The sequence below is a fragment of the Vipera berus genome, assembly GCF_964194415.1.
Source record: "Vipera berus genome assembly, chromosome: 1".
Classification (NCBI taxonomy): Eukaryota; Metazoa; Chordata; class Lepidosauria; order Squamata; family Viperidae; genus Vipera; species Vipera berus.
This window is the reverse complement of record NC_138202.1, coordinates 151,940,184-151,954,398: the sequence shown is the minus strand read 5'-3', so window position 1 is coordinate 151,954,398 and position 14,215 is coordinate 151,940,184. Positions and strand designations below refer to the sequence as shown.

At 38.9% G+C, this 14,215-nt stretch overlaps 1 protein-coding gene across 1 annotated transcript in view; it reads left to right on the top strand.

Annotated features, from left to right (window-relative positions):
- Window positions 1–11,749, top strand: part of PLA2R1 (phospholipase A2 receptor 1) — a gene marked incomplete at both ends in the record, with an annotated part of 73,026 nt that extends 61,277 nt beyond the window's left edge. Inside the window, 4 exons of the mRNA XM_081339394.1 lie at window positions 3,055–3,171; window positions 4,585–4,761; window positions 11,390–11,422; window positions 11,514–11,749. Of these exons, the coding sequence (XP_081195520.1) occupies window positions 3,055–3,171; window positions 4,585–4,761; window positions 11,390–11,422; window positions 11,514–11,749 (563 nt within the window). The remainder of the gene's footprint in view (window positions 1–3,054; window positions 3,172–4,584; window positions 4,762–11,389; window positions 11,423–11,513) is intronic.
- Window positions 11,750–14,215: the final 2,466 nt, after the last annotated feature.

Genomic DNA, 14,215 nt, shown 5'->3' with positions numbered 1-14,215 from the left:
CCAGCGATGCCCTCAATGTTTAGTTTTATTTAATTTATATACCGCCCTTCTCCCGTTGCCTGGAAGCGGTACGGATTTGGATGGGGAAGAACAGGCTCCAGCTCAACTCGGCCAAGACTGAGTGGCTTTACGTACCGGCATCTCGACTTGTCCAAGAGGTTCCATCTTTGGTTATGGGAGGAGAGGTGTTACCTCCCGTTGATAGGGCACGCAATTTAGGCGTCCTCCTGGACTCACGACTCAGTTTTGAAGATCATATTGGAGTCGTGGCCAGGGGGGCATTTGCCCAGGTTCGCCTGATGCGCCAGTTGCACCCCTATCTGGATCGAGATGCCCTACGTACGGTCACCCATGCACTCGTTACCTCTCGGATAGATTACTGCAATGCTCTCTACATGGGGCTGCCCTTGAAGACCACCCGGAGGCTCCAGCTGGTGCAGAATGCGGCTGCGCGGGTTGTGATGGGAGCATCCCGATACTCCCATATTACACCCCTCCTGTGTGAGCTGCATTGGTTGCCGGTTGTCTTCCGGGTGAGATTTAAGGTGCTGGTACTTACCTTTAAAGCCCTACATGGCCTAGGCCCAGGATATTTGCAGGACCGTCTGCTGCCGGGGACGACTTCCCATCGCCCAGTGCGCTCACACAGAGAGGGCCTCCTCAGGGTGCCGTCGGCTAGACAATGTCGGCTGGCGACCCCCAGGGGGAGGGCCTTCTCTGTGGGAGCGCCAGCCCTGTGGAACCAACTCCCCCTTGAGCTCCCGATGGCCCCGGATCTCCGTTCCTTTCGCCGCGACCTCAAAACTTTCCTTTTTCATCAGGCTGACCTGGATTGATGATGGGTTTTTAAAATGTTTTAATTTTTAATTGTTTAGTTAATTTATTTTGGGGCTGTTTATTTAATCTCTTTTAACTTTTGTATTGTTGTTTTTATGGTTGTTAGCCGCCCTGAGTCCTTCGGGAGATAGGGCGGCATATAAGTCCCAAAAATAAATAAATAAATAAATAAATTTTTAGTCTGCTACTTTTATATGTCATTCAGCCATTTAGAATGGAGTAGCACAGAAATATCAGTAAGAAATAAATATATATTGATAACTATATTTCCCAAAGCCACTAAGTTATAGGAAATAGCAAAGTTGACTAAGCATAAATACAAGCATTTTTTTATCACATACAGTATGTAACATTATTTTCCTGTTGCCCTTGTAAGGTCCCAGTCCCTTACTTGAACCTGAGATATCATATCAATCTAATCAGATAACCCAAGCGGAGACTTCTTGATCAAGCAGCACTTTATTTGATCAAATTAAGAGCTGGGTGGCCAACAATCTGGAACGCTGGCAGAGTTACGTCCAGAAGTGCCACACCTTAGAAAGTTGGTAGCATTGCTTTATAAACTTTGTTAGCCAATGAAAATCAGACAACAGAGCCATTACATCATAAGAAAGACATCAATCATCCCTGTACACTCCCTTATTGCCTCCTTCAATATATCACATCCATGTACACGTTTCCCACGCTTGCATGAGATTTCCCTGGTGCAAGAAAGCAACAGTTAAGACTAAACAATTTCCCTTTGTTCCAGAACCCTTCACCCTAATAATAAAGTTACTTGACTAGGGCTATAAGGATATCAAGGTAGGCCCCAGGCACTTCTCTCCAATGAGAGAATTTTTCCCATGACTCCCCACTGCAGCTTAGTAGCTGGGGAACATGCAGGAAGGCACTGGTGAAAACCTTGTGAAAGCAAGTACTTATTAGATCCAATCTGGGAAGAAAATCAGTAAGGGTTTTGAACTTAGGCCTGAACCTAAGGGATAGCTGCGATCACGGAGGCAGGAAAAAGGCAGGGTTTGGAGACTCTGGTTGTGCTCCCATTCCGCACCTTGAGGTCTTCCTGAGAAAGCCTGAGCAAGGCAAGGCCAATCTGGCAGAGAAAGAATGGTAGGGATCCCGTCTCCTGGGGATTTGCATTTAGTTGGTCCCAGGAGGTGGGCCTCCTCTGCTGTGGTGTCTGCCTTGTGGAGTATTTCACACACACACACAGAGACACACCCACCCCAAAGCCAGGTTAGCTTCATCCTTGCTATTGTTTCAGAAGTTCCTTAAAATATGATTGGGACACCAAACCAGGTGTGTGGGGGGTGTTTCTAGGGAATCTAGATGTATTCTTAGATGGCTTCACCTTGGTTGATCTTTTGCTTTCTCTGTGTGGTTTATATATTTTGAATGTTTTATAATATCTTCTTTTTATTTTTTCTTAAAGAGTTTTATTCCACCTTTATTACTTTGTAAGGAACTAAATGCAGTGAACATACCTAATACTCCTTCCTGTTTGCTACCCCATAACAACAAACCTGTGAGGTCAGCTGTGCTGTAAAAGAGAAGGACTGGCCCAAAGTCACCCAAATGGCTTTTAGGCCTAAGACAGGACTAAAACTCAGTCTCCTGGTTTCTAGGCCAGCACCTGAACTACTACAGCAAACTGATTTTCAATCATCTTAATAAGGATCTTTATATTTTTATAATGAGTGTTTTTATGTATCTGGCTTTATTAATTCTTATACGCCACCCAGAGTCACTTTTAGTGAGATGGGTGGCTATATAAATATAATAAATACAGAAATAAATAAAAAATAAAAGTGGTGCCCTAGTTATGGATCATCTTTTTCAGGCACAATAGCCTACCTATATTTTGCTTTTTGCATTCCATGCCAGGAGGAAAAAATGATTTTTTTTCCTCAGACTTCGGAGTTTTTTTTAAAAAAATATGGTTTTTGTACTGCTGTTCTTCTGTGCCTCTGGATTTGCTTTGGTTTTATTCTGTGTCTGTTTGAATTTGCTGTAGACTTTACGTTGTGTTTGTTTCATTTGTCCATTTTATAATCTTAATCCAGAAATCTTGCAATAAATTGATTAAGTACATAATGTAGAAATTCTGCTCTTTAAAGCAAATTCTAAGTAAACCTAAAGGTAAAATCTTGCAGGAGCCTATTTTTATATTCTAAGTATATTTGCTTAATAGTAAATCTGCCATTTGTTCATTTTCAGATTCTAATCTTCTAACAATCAAAGGGAGAGATGAAAATATTTTTCTTTTAGAAGAACTATATTCTTTTGGCTCTGTGGTTGAAATGATTTGGTTGAATACTCATTTCCTTATGGATAGTAAGTGAACAGAAGCTGGGAAAGAATTAAGTCACATCCTACTATTTGAGATTTCGGCACAGAGCATATGCTTGCAATTTCTTCAGTAGTTAAAATTAAAGCTGGACCACTAATTAACACAACATGCAAATGATAACTATTTTACTTTATATTCTGATTATAGGACCCCTTATTCCTACTGCATTTTCAGTTTTGTAATGAACTAAGTATTTTGTTTGCTCATCAGCCGTCCATCCTACCAAGGATGGAAAAATGAGGACCCAGGTTGTTGGGAGTAATATGCTGACTCTGTAAACCACTTAGGGAGGGCTGTAAAGCGGTATATAAATCTAAGTGCTATTGCTATTGCTATGACCACTTTCATATTAATTCTGTGGAACAGAAGCCAGTTTTATTTAGCCATCTCTACTCTTTTTTATCTCCTCTTGAACTTTGACATGCCTTCACTTCTAACTAAGTTTGGAAGCATATGTGCAATAAACTAGTCTCCATACTTTATTAAATTTATATTGCACTTTTTATACAAGAATGCTCCCTCCTCTTATTTCCCCTACATTACAACTCTGCTAAGTATCTTGGGCTGAGAGAGCGTGAACCACCATTCTCTTAGCTAACTAGCACTTGGATCTCTCTACTTTTGGCACAGCACTTTAATCATTATCCTACATTGGCTCTCTTAGCACCTTTGTTAGGACCAACATTCCTTGTCTATATATCCCATGTTTAAACATAAGAGTGAAAATGTTTTTCAAATTCATCTGTTTCGCAAGGGAGCTCTGAGGTTTTTTTTTAAAGTTATTTAATATAAAATACAAAGATGCATACTTAGAAATCCATTTAGATATTTACAGGCTGTTGCATTCTGCATAAAGGTTTAAGGGATGACACATAGAAGTATCTTGAAGGAATAAAAAGGAATAGCATTACTTCTGAAGTAAAAATTAATTTGAACCTAAAATAAATGCATTAGTTCTTCATTGTTTACTTTGCAGTCTACTTCCTCCAAAAGACTCTTGCAAAATATCTATAATTTCATGTCGTAAAAAGAGAAAATAGATGGACAGCTCCCATGTAAATTGCAATTTCATAAACATTTAATGATTATTTCTAGATAATACTGTATGATGAGAAGTAGCTTGCAGTTATGATGCACGATCCCCCTTAAAGATACCTAGAGCTAGAAGGACACTCCCCTAATTTCCAAAGCCCTGGGACTATTTAATTTTTGAAGAAATTATGATGCAAACGTAGTAGTTTGTTCACAGATATCTCCCCTCAAATCCATACAGGGATGTAGGTTTGATATACAAAAATACCTGGTGAGGGAAAAATTGATAAATAGAATTGTGAGGTCTCATGCATGGATTCTGAAGTCTCCCAACTTTTTAGTGACATCACTAATGTTGCCCTTAGATGCTACGGTGATATGGTTTGATGGCTCTCCAGTTCAGTATTCAAACTGGGGCACTAAGGAGCCTGAAGTGAGTCAATGGAAAGGAAACAGTTGCATTGTTTTAACAACTGCAGATGGAATCTGGAAATTACTGCCTTGTCATGAGAAAAAAGGATTTGTATGTAAAGCCAAAACAGGTATGAATCTATGTTTAAAGAATATGTAACTAAAATTTCTTTCTTTTTAATACATTTAATATATTTTAGATTTGTTTTTCCCACAATGTTCAAAACATTCTTATCAGTTAAGATTTTCTCAGAGTTAATTACACTTAAGTATATAAATCTTTTTTCCTCATACAAGCCATCCCAACAATTTTACATTTCTCATATCTTAAAACAAAAAAAGAGAAGAAAAAAGAAAAAAACATGTCCCTCCTAAGCTAGAATGCATTTATATCCAAAATTTTTCTATTCTTTTTAACCATATGCAGATGTTTAATCTTTAAATATTCCATCTAATAAATCTAATCATCTAATCTTTTAAATCTATTCAAAACATTCTTGTCAATTGAAATTTTCTCAAAATCAATTACACTTAAGTATCTAAAACATTTCCCTCATATAGATCCCAACATTTTTATATTTCTCATATCATAAAAAATACTGTTACTTGAGGGGCCCATCCCTTTTAAACTAAAATTCATTTATATCCAATTTTTTCTGTCTCTTTAACCTTATTCAAGATATTCCATCTGATAGATCCCATCATCTAATTTCTTAATTCTAACTTTAGCCTTTTTTTTGCCAAACATCTTTCCTAATTAGCATGCTCTGCTGGACCAAAAGGTCTTCCCATAGTCTTGTAGATGATGTAGGTACAAGAGAGAAATCAATAAGATGTTTTTGTGGGAATGTTTCGCCCTTTCGTATTCATTGAAAATCTTTTCCTTTCGTTCTCTCTTAATTTCTCTTAACATTTTTTGTCTCTCAAGTTCTCGTAGTTCTCCTGACAGCTCTCTAATCTATTATGTCGAATCTTTTTTCTTGTCCTCAGACTTATTTTGCGATCTTGAGGTGTAGGGTATCTTTTCCATGTCCAATATTTCCTGCAAATTTTTCTCCGCCTGGGTTAAGTCATTGTTGTTGTTGTTGTTAGTTGCGAAGTCGTGTCCGACCCATCGCGACCCTATGGACAATGTTCCTCCAGGCCTTCCTGTCCTCTGCCATCTTCTGGAGTCCATTTAAGCTCACGCCTACTGCTTCAGTGACTCCATCCAGCCACCTCATTCTCTGTCGTCCCTTCTTCTATTGCCCTCAATCTTTCCCAGCATTAGGCTCTTCTCCAGTGAGTCCTTCCTTCTCATTAGGTGGCCAAAGTATTTGAGTTTTAGCTTCAGGATCTGGCCTTCTAAAGAGCAGTCAGGGTTGATCTCCTCTAGGACTGACCGGTTTGATCGCCTTGCAGTCCAAGGGACTCGCAGGAGTCTTCTCCAGCACCATAGTTCAAAGGCTTCAATTCTTTGGCGCTCAGCCTTTCTTATGGTCCAGCTTTCACTGCCATACATTGCAACTGGGAAGACCATAGCCTTGACTATACGCACTTTTGTTGACAGGGTGATGTCTCTGCTTTTTAGTGTGCTGTCTAGATTTGCCATGGCTTTCCTCCCAAGGAGCAAGCGTCTTTTAATTTCTTGGCTACAGTCCCCATCTGCAGTGATCTTGGAGCCCAGGAAAATAAAATCTGTCACTACCTCCATTTCTTCCCCATCTATTTGCCAGGAATTGAGAGGGCCAGATGCCATGATCTTGGTTTTCTTAATGTTTAGTTTCAACCCAGGTTTTGCACTCTCCTTCTTCACTCGCAACAAGAGGCTCTTTAGTTCCTCTTCACTTTCTGCCATTAGAGTGGTATCATCTGCATATCTTAGGTTGATGTTTCTTCTAGCAATCTTAATTCCAACTTTTGATTCATCTAGCCCTGCCTTTCTCATGATGTGCTCTGCATATAAGTTAAATAGGCAAGGCGACAGTATACAGCCTTGCCGGACTCCTTTCCCAATTTTGAACCAATCAGTGGTTCCGTGTCCAGTTCTCACTGTTGCTTCTTGGCCCGCATATAGGTTTCTCAAGAGACAAATAAGATGGTCTGGTACACCCATCTCTTTAAGGACTTGCCACAGTTTGTTATGATCCACACAATCAAAGGCTTTAGCATAGTCAATGAAGCAGAAGTAGATGTTTTTCTGGAACTCTCTAGCTTTCTCCATGATCCAGCGTATGTTAGCAATTTGATCTCTAGTTCCTCTGCCTCTTCGAAATCCTGCCTGTACTTCTGGTAGTTCTCAATCCACATACTGCTGGAGTCTAGCTTGTAGAATTTTAAGCATAACTTTACTAGCATGTGAAATGAGTGCAATGGTGCGATAGTTTGAACATTCTTTGGCACTGCCTTTCTTTGGAATTGGAATGTAAACTGGTCTTTTCCAATCCTGTGGCCACTGTTGAGTTTTCCAAATTTGCTGGCAAATTGAGTGTAGCACTTTTACTGCATCGTCTTTTAAGATTTTGAATAGCTCAGCTGGAATACTGTCACCTCCACTAGCTTTGTTGTTGCTCAGCTTTTCTAAGGCCCACTTCACTTCACAATCTAGGATGTCTGGCTCGAGGTCAGTGACCACCTCATTGTGATTGTCAGGGATGTTAAGCTCGTTCTTGTATAGTTCTTCTGTGTAATTTTGCCACCTCTTCTTAATCTCTTCTGCCTCTGTTAGGTCCCTGCCATTTTGGTCCTTTATCATGCCCATTTTTGCATGAAACGTTCCTTTCATCTCTCCAATTTTCTTGAAAAGATCTCTGGTCCTCCCTATTCTATTGTTTTCTTCTATTTCTTTGCATTGTTCATTTAAGAAGGCATTCTTATCTCTTCTAGCTATTCTTTGGAATTCTGCATTTAATTGGGCATATCTTTCTTTTTCTCCCTTGCCTTTCGCTTCCCTCCTTTCCTCAGCTATTTGCAAAGCTTCCTCAGACAGCCATTTTGCTTTCTTGCATTTCTTTTTCTTTGGGATGGTTTTGGTTGCTACCTGTTGTACAATGTTGCGAACCTCTGTCCATAGTTCTTCAGGCACTCTGTCTATCAGATCTAATTCCTTAAATCTATTTGTCACCTCTACTGTATATTGAACAGGGATATGATTTAATTCATACCTGACTGGCCTAGCGCTTTTCCCTACTTTCTTTAATTTAAGCCTAAACTTTGCAACAAGAAGCTCATGGTCTGAGCCACAGTCAGCTCCTGGTCTTGTTTTTACTGACTGTATAGAGCTTCTCCATCTTTGGCTGCAGAGCATATAGTCAATCTGATTTCTGTGTTGACCGTCTGGTGATGTCCATGTGTAAAGCCGTCTCTTGGGTTGTTGGAAAAGAGTGTTTGCTATGACCATCGTATTCTCTTGACAAAATTCTATCAGCCTGTGCCCTGCTTCATTTTGTACTCCAAGGCCAAACTTGCCTGTTATTCCAGTTATCTTTTGGCTTCCTACTTTAGCATTCCAATCCCCCATGACGATAAGGACATCATTTTTGGGTATTAGTTCTATAAGGTGCTGTAGGGCTTCATAGAACTGGTCAATTTCATCCTCTTCAGCACCGGTGGTTGGGGCATAGACTTGGACTACTGTGATATTGAATGGTTTGCCTTGGATTCGAACAGAGATCATTCTGTCATTTTGAGGATTGTATCCCAGTATTGCTTTTCCTAATTTTATTGACTATGAAGGCTACTCCATTTCTTCTGAGGGATTCTTGCCCGCAGTAGTATACCTGATGGTCATCTGAATTAAATTCACCCATTCCTGTCCATTTTAGTTCGCTGATACCTAAGATGTCGATGTTTAGTCTTGTCATCTCTTGTTTGACCACGTCCAGCTTTCCTTGATTCATGGATCTTACATTCCAGGTTCCTATGGAGAAAAAATCTTTACAGCATCGGACTTTCCTTTCACCACCAGACATATCCACAGCTGAGCGTCCTTTCGGCTTTGGCCCAGTCGCTTCATTCTTTCTGGCGCTACTAGTACTAGCCCTCTGCTCTTCCCCAGTAGCATATTGGACGCCTTCCAACCTGAGGGGCTCATCTTCCAGCGTCATATCGTTTTGCCTTTTGGTACTGTCCATAGGGTTTTCATGGCAAAGATACTGGAGTGGTTTGCCATTTCCTTCTCCAGTGGATCACGTTTTGTCAGAACTCTCTGCTATGACCTTTCCGTCTTGGATGGCCCTGCACGGCATAGCTCATAGCTTCATTGAATTACGCAAGCCCCTTCGCCACGACAAGGCAGTAATCCAAGAAGGGGGGTTAAGTCATAGTTCCTTCCATTGTTGGGTTCCATCTTTAAATCTCTTTCCTCTGGTTTATTTTCAGTTGTCTACTTTATTTGATAGCTCTTTTTTATTTTCTGAAAGTTTTCTTGTTGTGAGGTTAAATTAAAGATGTGTTCATATATATATTCCCAAAGTTGTTTTTAATTTCCTCGTGGTTTGAAGTCATTGTCATTTGTATTAGTTGCAACATAACATACATTTCCTCCTGGAAAGTATCTGTTTTTTCTTGATATGTTCTTTCTGCAGATCTCTGATGTTCCGTGATAGCCAAAAATCAAAGTTTTCCTTTCTCTGCAAACAGCTTTAGAGTCATAGTTCAATAAGTATTTATAAACCAGGAAGGTCATTTTTTTTTTCTAAAGTTTATGGTTCTCACTTTGTAGATAGCCCAAAATGTTTTCTTTTCTTTGTTACAGCTGTTCTCTGTTTGGTTAAAACAGGTTATCTTTTTCTGGGCTTTCTGCCAGTTCCTGTATCAGAGCAACTACAATTGTATATTTTCATCTACCATGAAGTCAGCACCAGTTCATTTTTCAGTTTCAAAACAGGAAGTTACTTTTTTCTGTTATCATCAATAATCTTTTGCACGGAAAAACTTAACTAATTCCACCAATGCCATACTTATCCAGACTTAAGTCTTATATTCATTTCATTTCAGTGTATTTCTGTCCTGCATAAAAGTTTTTCACCACTTCTGTCTGTGGGAGGGTGGAGCAAGAGTCCCCCTCCTTCTCACTTTCAGAGGATTTTTCCTTCTTGGGTTTTTTTTTCCAGGAAATCAATTATCAAGTAGAAGAGAGAGAATCGATATTCTTACCCAGTTCCAAACACATTGTTTATGATCAAGCTTAAATTAGTGCTTTTTGGTTTCGGCTACTTGTAGCTTGGGCTAGACTCTAGAGTGAAGCTAGCCTTTCTTCTGCTGGTTTCTGGAGGGCTTTCCCCGAACGACCGGATCACCTGCTGTCTCTCTATGGTTGGCAGGGCACCCTTCCTTCTCTGTCACCTCTCCGGGGCGAATTTAGGCCCATTTAGGGTCCCCAAACAAAAAAAATAGGCCATAGGTTGCGGAACTCCGCGATCTCTCGGCTGCTGTGCTACTGCGCAAAACTGGAAGACCACCTTACTATAATTTCTCTTCTTATATTCTAGTCAAATCGTAGGAAACCCATAAGCCCCAAGTTGTTGCTGAAACATTAATTCTTTCTTCTGTGCAAACATAGACCTAGCTGGGCCCAAAGCAAACTATTTGCAGCCTCCAATCCCCAGAGTAGATAAGACATTTGGGACCGCTTGAGGAATTTGGGTTTTTAAAAAGGACAAGTGCCATGGGCCTTGCAAAGATCCCGACTACAACTAATGAAAATTCAGTGAGGCTGATGTTTATCATTTGAACCTAGATATTTTATGCAGGGGGGAACGCTATAGATGGGGTATGCATCATTCCACATTTGAGAGCATGAATTGGACAGGGATTTTCCAGCCCCATTTTACTAAATTAAAAAAAATGTGCACGAATCAGCTAATTGAACAAAAAAACCTGCCATTTTACTCCTAGAAGATTCCCTTTCAAACACAGTACTTTTGGATACCACTTGGGCCAAAATTAGCAGCAACTATTTTTATTCTAAATAATACACTCACAAGAGGAAAAGCTATAATTAATATTTATACCCATACAGTATACTGAATAAAACCAGCAGAAAAAAATCCTTAAACCTGATGATTTGTTCAAGTAAACTGTTGATGTTATTACCTAACGAAACCTGTTTAACATTCCTATTTTTCTGAGGAGATAAATTTAGCTCAAGTAAGACTTCTTAATATAACTATTAAATCTAAGAATCTTTTGAGGCTGATAGGCACATTTTGAAACTTTGGAGAAATATAAAATAACTGCCAGTGGGGGTTGGGGATGAAATTTGCTTATTTTCAGAATAGTTTTTTGTGATGTGCAGAAAAGAAATGATTATCAGAAGATAAATTCTGTGGATACTTCTTGACTTCTCTCATATGACTCAACAGGATGTTTTATATAATTCTATCTTACTTTTGACATTTTTCTCTGGGTTGGGAGATGCAGTTCTAAGCAAAATTACCATTTGTGATGTCTAAGCATGCCTATAAAGGATCTAGATACAATCTAGAAATGCACATATTTTTATTTCATGTGCCAGTTTTTTAAAAACAAAATACCTTTTAAAAATAATTAAATCAGGTGCAAACTGCAGCGCTTACTCCTAACTACATTGCCCTAATCCACGGGTGTCAAACTCGCCACGTCACGTGACGTGTCGCAATGTATTGCGACTCTTTTTGCATTGCCGGCAATGGGGTGGGTACAGCTTTGGTATGATGAAACCAGCCTGTGGGCTGGAAGTTTGACACCCCTGCTCTAATCTCTAACCAATGAAGTAGATAATTATGCATTATTTTTCAGATTATCATGAGACTGCAGTACCACCAGCGAAAGGTATGTGATACCACTTTCCCATATTTTAATTCCTAAACATAAACCTAAAACTGTTACTGTCAAGTTTTTCTTTCTTGCTCTCTTTTTCAAGTATCATATCATAGGATAGTCATCCTGCTGATATTATCTGCGTTGCTGATAGCTGTTAGCGCTATAGCGAAACGTTTGTGGTGTTCGCCAAGGCCCAGTCGCATATCTAGAACTATAATGTGCTTCAGAAATGCTTGCCTTGCAGAAGCCCACTCTGAAGTTCCTGTTGCCGAAGAAAGCATTCTCATTTCCAGCCTGGAGAGGAACGATGTTCATAATGCAACCTCACCCATTTAGTATAACTAATGCTGCTGCAAATGGGTGCCCATATTTGTAAACAAGAATAATTTCACGAATTGATTACATCATATGGTTACACTTAGGCATTTCACTCCCTCCAAATTTTCAGATAGTCCAAAAAATGTTTTGAATGGAACAAGATTGGTAAAAAGACTCAATAAGACCCACCTAAAGCTAGGACAAGAAGCAACGGATGGAAACTAATCAAAGAGAGAAGCAACCTAGAACTAAGGAGGAATTTCCTGACAGTGAGAAAAATTAATCAGCGGAACAACTTCCTTCCAGACATTGTGGGTGCTCCAACTGTAGTGTATACAGGTTCTGAATACACGTGAGGGGTCAGTGAATTAAGGAGGCGCAGAGCTGGACAGCTCCGCGCAGGAACAGCAAGCAGGAACAGCGTCGGCGGGAAGCCAGAACAAAGAGACAGTGTTCGACAGGAGAGCCGGATTTAAAGGGATTGGCTGACCAGCCGACAGGACGCTTGGATTTAACCCATTGGCCAGGCAGTTACCTGGCCAGGTATAAATGAGGGCTGAAATCCTTTGTTCCCCAGTTCGGCCATGTTCCTCAATAAAACAACTTAGCTCCTGAACCTGTGTCATCTCTGATTCCTGAACCCAACACAATACCAACACTGCAGATTTTTAAGAAGAGATTGTGTGGAATGGTATAGGGATTTCTGCCTGAACGGGGTTGGACTAGAAGACCTCCACAGTCCCTCCAACTCTGTTATTCTATTACTCATTTATGTTTGTTCTTGTTTACTATTGAAGCTGGTACCCAGGGAACATGTCCTTTTATGATGCTCATTTCAGTTTCATAAATCAAATTCTATTATTATCCAGTAAAAGTGTTTTCCAGATTCTGGATTAAGGAGAAGCCAACCTGTCCTCCTCTTTTCCTTTTCTTCTTCCACAACTTTTTGAAAAGGTAAAATAAAACGTTCACTAGGCCAGTTCAGCTCTTAAGTTTGTAGCTTTGCAATGATGCATTAGAAATTAAAAAAAAACCTCTCACATTTTTGAAGCTATTATTATTAAAAAAATAAAAAAATAAAAAGAGCACGAAAGACTCTTGTGTCCCTCATCCTGTTTTTCAAAATTATTCATTTATTTATTTTTTAAATTCTCATTTGCTTCCCCCAAAGCCCTTTAGTTGTATGGAGAAAAATACTATATGGGCAGACATATATTGGCAACTCAGAGGGAATAATTGAGCTTGCCAGATGGCAAAAGAAAACACTCGAGTAGATTGTCACATGAAATTAAAGTTCTGTGCTTTTAGTATGCTAAGAGTTAGTTCTGCAGGCAAGGAAGTTTGCATCAGGGGAGAAGGGGGAAGAAAGCTTTTGCAGATCAAATCTTTAAGGGTAACTTTTAGTTATTGATATTGTTTTTAAAAAATGGAATAGGTTATTCAGGATGTAGTGACTAGAAGGAAATCCCAGTGAACTCAAAGGTTATTTTCTTTTGAATAGATATTTATAGGCTCACACTATGATAGGGGCTACGTTTCATCTCCCATTGTTGTGGCTTACAAATATATTTGGTTTGGAAAATATGACATTAGAATTACAAGGATGAACTATGAAATCAACTTGGACAATGCTAAAATGCCAAAGAGTAACAATAACAGTAATGATGGGTATCAAATAAGATCTACTGAAATGTATTATTTAATATTTTCATGGAGAAGCATTTTTACTGCATATATGTATGTGTAATAAAGACTGAATTTATGTTCTTAGCTGAATTGGTCTAGCTTTTAAGTAAATGGTTAAAATAGAAGAGCAATAGATCTTTAATCTCATTAGTATGTACTATATACTGTTTATTTTCTTCATGCACAATTTTGGGATTTTTAGAATTCAATGAAAACTAGTACTTTTATATTTTATAATTAATTTTGTTTTCACCTTGTTCTTATTTGCATTACGAAATGACATCTTTTCCTCTATTTTTCTTATGTTACCAACTAAAAATGCTTTCAAATCTGATTTGTACCATTAATAATACTGTATGCCAGCTGATTTATCCCTTCATACCAGTTAAAATAAAGATTGTTGCTGTGTTCAATAAAAATACTTTGCAACATTTCGTTGTCTTATATTGTTTTACATTTGAATGTTTAAATTTGATTTTCACTCTTTCTATGCAAGCAAGAAGTCAAGGCAACCATTTTTTTTATTTTTCTCTTTATAAATCTTCATATTGCTTAAGAAGAGGTACATACAACTCCTGGGGATTTTTATTGGTATTCTCCAGTATTCTAGAAATATGGGTATCTGACAATAGGGGTTATCTTCAAAAAGACCTTTCTTGAAAATCATAACAGCCGAACAGGCTAATCTTTTAGGCCTTAAGCCATGTAGTCTTTAAAAGTTAATACTTACATCTTAGATTGTGTTCAGTATGCCACTGGCAGCCAGTTCAGTTAATACAGGCATCTTGTAATTCCATA